At 41.9% G+C, this 6,034-nt stretch overlaps 1 protein-coding gene across 2 annotated transcripts in view; it reads left to right on the forward strand.

The window, feature by feature from the left end:
- DTNA (dystrobrevin, alpha) overlaps positions 1-5,576 on the forward strand; it is a 46,000-nt gene extending 40,424 nt beyond the window's left edge. For both annotated transcript variants that reach the window (XM_010150929.1, XM_010150930.1), the window contains 4 exons: positions 644-733; positions 1,294-1,462; positions 2,210-2,342; positions 5,525-5,576. In XM_010150929.1, the coding sequence (XP_010149231.1) occupies positions 644-733; positions 1,294-1,462; positions 2,210-2,342; positions 5,525-5,542 (410 nt within the window). In that variant the 3' untranslated portion in view covers positions 5,543-5,576. The remainder of the gene's footprint in view (positions 1-643; positions 734-1,293; positions 1,463-2,209; positions 2,343-5,524) is intronic.
- The last annotated feature ends 458 nt before the right edge of the window (positions 5,577-6,034 follow it).

The following is a 6,034-nucleotide window of genomic DNA, read 5'->3' on the forward strand; positions in this document are numbered from 1 at the left end:
AAGCACTTCTAGATCCATTATTAGAAAGAGTTTAAAAGCAGCCTGAGGCTGTTTAGAGAGGCAATAGTGCTTCCTTTATTAAAAAAAGAGAGAGAGAGAAAGTAAATTATGGAATATGCAAGAAAGTCCTTGAGCTATAGGAGAGACTGAGAGGGAGCTGAGAACAAAAATCTGTATCAGTCTCGATGAGGTCAAGTATGTTTCTTCAACATTTGCCATAATTATCTGGCAAATACCTGGCAATAATGGTGTCATTAAACAGAGCTGTGGGAACTTAGAGAAAACACTTGATTTCTTCCCTCCTCCCCCACAGACATTGTAAATGAGTTCACGCTGGATTTAATCTTCCAGGCCTGGTCTGCTGGTGTCACCACACAAATGCAAGCTTGATGGCAATGAATAATCTCCACATATCTGGCATTGTGATTAAATGAAGCATGAGAGTAGGCTTCTGCTCTTGCATACAACATAAGTAAATGGGGCCATTCTGCAGACAACTCTCCTGCACGTGTCCCTCGTAAGGACTTTGATACCCTGAATTATCACAATGGCAGCTTTCAGCGGGGTTAAAACTGCTTTCAACAGGAAGACATATGTCTCGTGAAGAATGTTAACACTGTGTTTTGTCTGTCACTTGCTTCAGGTGCAAGACGAAACTTAAGAAATGATTTGCTGGTGGCAGCAGATTCAATCACCAACACTATGTCTTCTTTGGTAAAAGAACTAAATTCTGGTGAGTGGGGCTAGCGAGGGCGGATAGTCACCACACTGATGTTTCACATATAATTAAGAAAATGGGAGGTAGGAAAATATAAACAAACAAAAAAAGCAGTGTATGGTATCTTTCAAAGCCTTTTATGCTTTGAGAAAAAAGGTCCCTAAATAACAGCTTCAGGAACACAGCAGTTCTGAAAGCCATGGCTGTAGAGATGCAGGTTGGATACAGTGGAAACTTTGAGAAGTTTGTGATTCCACGTGGAGTGGGATTTCGCTCTTTAGAAATTTCCCTCAGTATAGAACATACGGGACCTGTCGTAAAATGCAGTCTGTAGTATTCTCATAAAAATATCCTACCTAATAACTGAGATAAGCAAACCTTCACTATTCTGCCCCACCACAAGAAGAAAACTATAAGCTCTGCAGATATATGTAGAATAATATACTGTTATTTGTTGTGAGGAGGTGGTGGCGGCATCCTAAGTTGGAAAGGCAGAGTAAGGCTCAGAGAAATAGGAAAGTATACTTACTTTTGTGAAAGTTAAACAGAACCACGTGTCACCTTTTGCTTCGCAGAAGTGGGCAGCGAGACAGAAAGCAATGTGGATTCTGAATTTGGACGGACTCATTTTGATGACCTTGTTCCATCCCCAACGTCTGAGAAGGCTTTCCTCGCGCAGATCCACGCCCGGAAGCCAGGGTACATCCACAGCGCTGCTGCCACCGGCTCCATCCGCAGTGACATGTGGGTACCTGCTTGATTCTTAATCTCGTTCTTCTTCTGTTGCAAACGATACACGGCATGCAATATTTTCTCTCCCTCTCAACTATTTGATTACCAAAAAAAATGCCTAAATCCAAGTGGGGACAGTTTCATGGTTAGTGAGCTCTGTAAACAATATAGGCCAGAATTTAGGACGCTTTCAGGAGTGAGCTCTCTCACATCCAGTCTGGAAAACTCAGTCAGCATGGAGGCTGTGGGACAGCTGTGCTCCCTAATATGTGCTCCCTGCAGCCCTATTCCCTGCTTATCCAGACTGAAGGGCCTGTTGGAGCCCACTGGGTTAAGAAAAGTTATTAACTGGAAAACACAAAATTATTTTTATTGAGCAACTCAGTCGATCAACAAACTGATTTTAGAACCTGAATCTTCCTATCAAAGACAACAGGCATCTCTCCAGTAAGAGGTTTTAGTTCAACCTCTTACTCTTTGTATCACTCTCAAAGAAGTTAAGGAGGACATGACCGTAGGGTTATACCCCGAAAATGCCTTCAGCAAAATATGCCCTTTGGTCTACTTCATTAATATCAGACCACTGGAGAGGAGCAATAGCACAGGTGTTTTCCACTGCCAGAAAAAAACTAACCGCTGGAGCGGGCGGTTGGACCGAAAGTGGCCCTCACAGCTCTCCTCATAGCTTATGATAAAGGGACGTTTTATTGACTGAATGTCATTCATCTCAGGAGGCTATTTATTAATAATTGTCTTTAGGGTTACAGAAGATGGAGACCCCTATGTCAGAGCGGATGATGAAAATTATGAGAATGACTCTGTCCGCCAGCTGGAGAACGAACTGAAGATGGAGGAGTACCTGAAGCAGAAGCTGCAGGATGAGGCATACCAGGTGGGAGAGCTGCCCATACCTCTCCATAAGTGAGAAACCGCAATACACCACAGCTGCCCAGTGCCCTTATTAACCCATCCTGCGGCATGATCTCTTCTCTGTTACTTGAGCAGCCACATTCCAAAACCTGCTGTTGGTCTCTTCCACAGACAGGCATTCATCTAGCCTTTGTGCACGTCCAGGGAGACCACACTGCCTGAGGCACACAACAGTAGTCCTTAAGCTGACCAGAGCATCGAGTGAGCCAGGGTTGTCTCTGAGCTGCTTCCCTGCCAGTGCCCACCAAGTCACTTAAACCTCAGTGCTCCACACCCTAGAGGCTGGTTGGTGGTGTTAGGCTGAGCTCTTGCTGTATTTTTTTTTTTTTTCCTCCAGTAGCAAAAAGCATTCATTATGGTTTCTCCACTCAAGTAGAGTCTGTGTGTCATTGTCAGAATCTGGAAGGGAAGGAAAGGATCTGGAATGAATTGTATCCCAGAGGACCAAGTACTCAACAAGCATCTAGTATAGAGAAGCCTGGGGATTTGTCATTAAACACCCCCGAGGAAGTTTTCAGAGGGCATTTAAGATTCTGAGAAAAGACAATTTGCCAGGGTGAGATGGAATTCTGTAGATATCCTGTCCTGGCTGCACTTCTGCCTGGTGTAAGGGACTACTGCCAGTTTTTCAGTTATTCTGACTCAGATCATCCTTCTATAAAATTAATTACTTCTTATGATGTCGGTGGTAATGTCAGTAGGAGGGCACACCCAATGCAGTTATTTGGGAGCAGAGCTGAAGCATGACTCACTAGTTTCCCAAACAATGATCAGTTATAATTTGGAACTCACCACTGCAGCATGTAACAGACCAAAAGTATAAATGGGCTAAAAAAAAAGGATTAAGCAGGTAGTGAGAGATCAGGTGTACGGGAATGAGGTTCAAAAGCACCTTCTGGGCAAGAATTCTTTAAACTACTGATTGCTGGGAGCTAACAAAATGTAGGCCTTTGGGTTTTTGGTAGTTTTTCTCTAGTGTCCACTGATGGTCACTTTGGAGACAAGAATCTGGGACTGACAGGCTCATTTTCTAATGAAGAATAACTGCTCTTTTGGTCTTCTTTTCTGTAAAGCTGCTAGGATAAGTTAGTCTTGTGAAAGTTCGTTGACTCATGTCAGAACTGCAGGTAGTTTTGAGGTTGATATGAGCTTTTTTTGTTGTTGTTTACCTCGGTCTGTTACACGCCCATGGTAGGCTGCCAAAAGTAATTTCATTGCAAAGGTCTTTAAGGACATGACAACAGGAGCAGAATTGTTGCAGAATATCTGCTAAGGCATCAGTGTGTGACATGGGGGGGGTTTGTCATATTTTTTAATCCGAAATGGGAAGTGGTGAAAATGACAGCCTTTAAATTTCTGAACAGAATGAGCAGCTACTGCTGATGTAGTGGAAAGTAACTGTCAGTTACAAAGAAGGAATAGCTGAATGGTGACAGCTGTCAAGCATCAAATAATAAATGTTATTATTGCTGCTAAAAATTCCATTTTGTCCAGGAAGAATGATAGACCAATTTGGCTGTGCTTTGATTACAGTATGGAAGTGCAGTGTATGGCAACAGTGTTACACGGGTTTCACAAGCTACAACGGGATTTTGTACAGGCACAAAATTGAGTATGCACATGCACTGCAAAATAAGGACATCCCTTACGTAGCAGAAGTTACGAGTGTCACTCAGTCAGACTGGGTGTTACTCTTGCTTCAGTCAAAATACAGCTTTTCTACCGTCTTCCAACAACAGTCTGAGAAGGGGAGGAAATCTCCCTACCGATGTCAGAATAAAACTCCTTTTCGGCTCAGGTCAGCCAAGACTATGCCCAGGTGAATTTTGATCCCTGTTGTTTTACATGATTTGTTTCCACCTGGGGGAGAAAAAATCAGAAAAAAGAGAAAGGCTTTTTTCTTTCAAAAATGTGTTCACCGAGTGAACAGAAAGCCCTCGTTCCAGACAAGTTCTGTTTAATAGCATTTTTCCAAGAGAAATTTCATGATGTACTCTCCTGTGGGTGCGATTGTTAGCTCCTGTCAGGCAGTGATTTCACGGTAGTGACTTGTAGGCAGAAACTATTTTTAGTTGATAACCACAGACCCAAAGTATGCTGCATGTGAGAGGTCCTTCGCGGTATGGCTGGTGCCCTTTCAATTAGGGAACGAGTCTAAAGCAGGCAATAAAAAATTATTAAATCAGTAGGGACCACTAGAATGTTTAGGAGTTGGTTGTTGATAGTGTGTTGGTAGTGAAACATGTGCTTTGGCCTTGGCTCATTCTCTGCCCTTGGCAGTTAATTTTATGGTATTTTGTTATTCTGTTCCTGTTTCTATGGTCTCTAAAGAGAAAGGCACAATTTTCTACTTGCAAAGACAACGGAAAATTGGGAAATTCCTATTTAGGATATCCCATTGAACAGTGGCCAGGTCAACTATTCTTGTTTTGCATCAAACCATTGGGATTTATTACAGACTATTTTATTTGTACTCGCATGTACACTGCATTCATCTGGATAGCCAAAGAAAGGTGGTGGCTTTGCTATGGTAATGCAGTTGTCAGCTGAAAAAAATCTGCAAGGAGAAACTCCTACTAGGGTTACAAAATGGTAACCTCGGTAACAATATGTAACCATTTTTAAGTTATTAAATGTCTCACTTCGTGTAAAAGCAGCACATTTAGAAAAACATGTAGATGTCGCGTGGAAGATGGTTGGTCAAAACCCACACTTGTTATTTTGTGTCACCTTGTCTCCAAGCAAGATTTCCAAACAAAACTCAAAATTAGTATTAAAAGTATGGGCAGAAAACCCAAGATACACAAGGAAATCTGGGACAGGGAACCTCAAAGCAGGCTTCTTTCTCTCTCTTTTTATTGAAGCATGCTGTAAATACCAAGTGTCTGTACCAGGAAAAAAACACATTTAGTGCACAAGTGTAAAGGCCAACAATGCTTATCCTCCTGTAACTGCTACCAGTTGTGTTCAGTCTTTTGCTAGATGTGTTGTGTAAGACACTTTTCATTGGGTTTATTTTCTGTGTCTGTAATTGCTCCCTTTATTTCCAGGCTTGTGCATGGCTTTCTTCAGAATAATACACTGCAGGGCTGCTCACTGGCTTAATTTGTCATCTTCTTGTTTTCTATCCTTTGTTATCCACAGGTCAGTTTGCAAAGTTGAGTGCAATATCCTTCTCTCTCTCCTCTCAAGTAAGTATCATCATCATTTAGAAGAATGTTTGGAATTAATCCTCATAATGTGTTTTCCAGTTGCACCTTCTGCTGCCTGAGTGTATGTGATGATGCTGTTTCTTTTTCCTTTTAACTTGTTTTAGGATGCCTAGGAATCTGTCTAAATCTGAACTTTTAATAATCCTTCTGAAATGTTGCCCTAGTCTTGAGGATTCCTGTTAAGCCACCACCCTTCTTGTCTTCTTCCTTTGTTCACCATAAGAGTGAGAACAGGGGCTTTTTCATCCCTGAGGACGATGACAAATATATTAGCCAATACAGAGGAACCTTATCCAGAAGATAAGGAATCAGATTACATTTCAGGAAACCCGAATTCAATTCCTTACAATGCTAGTCTTCCTAGGATAACTGAAATAAATCATTGTCATCTCCCTAGACTTGTGCAGAGCGTTTGAGAATGTCCCACATGACATCCTTGTCT

This window comes from Eurypyga helias, unplaced genomic scaffold (assembly GCF_000690775.1).
Source record: "Eurypyga helias isolate BGI_N326 unplaced genomic scaffold, ASM69077v1 scaffold4394, whole genome shotgun sequence".
NCBI lineage: Eukaryota > Metazoa > Chordata > Aves > Eurypygiformes > Eurypygidae > Eurypyga > Eurypyga helias.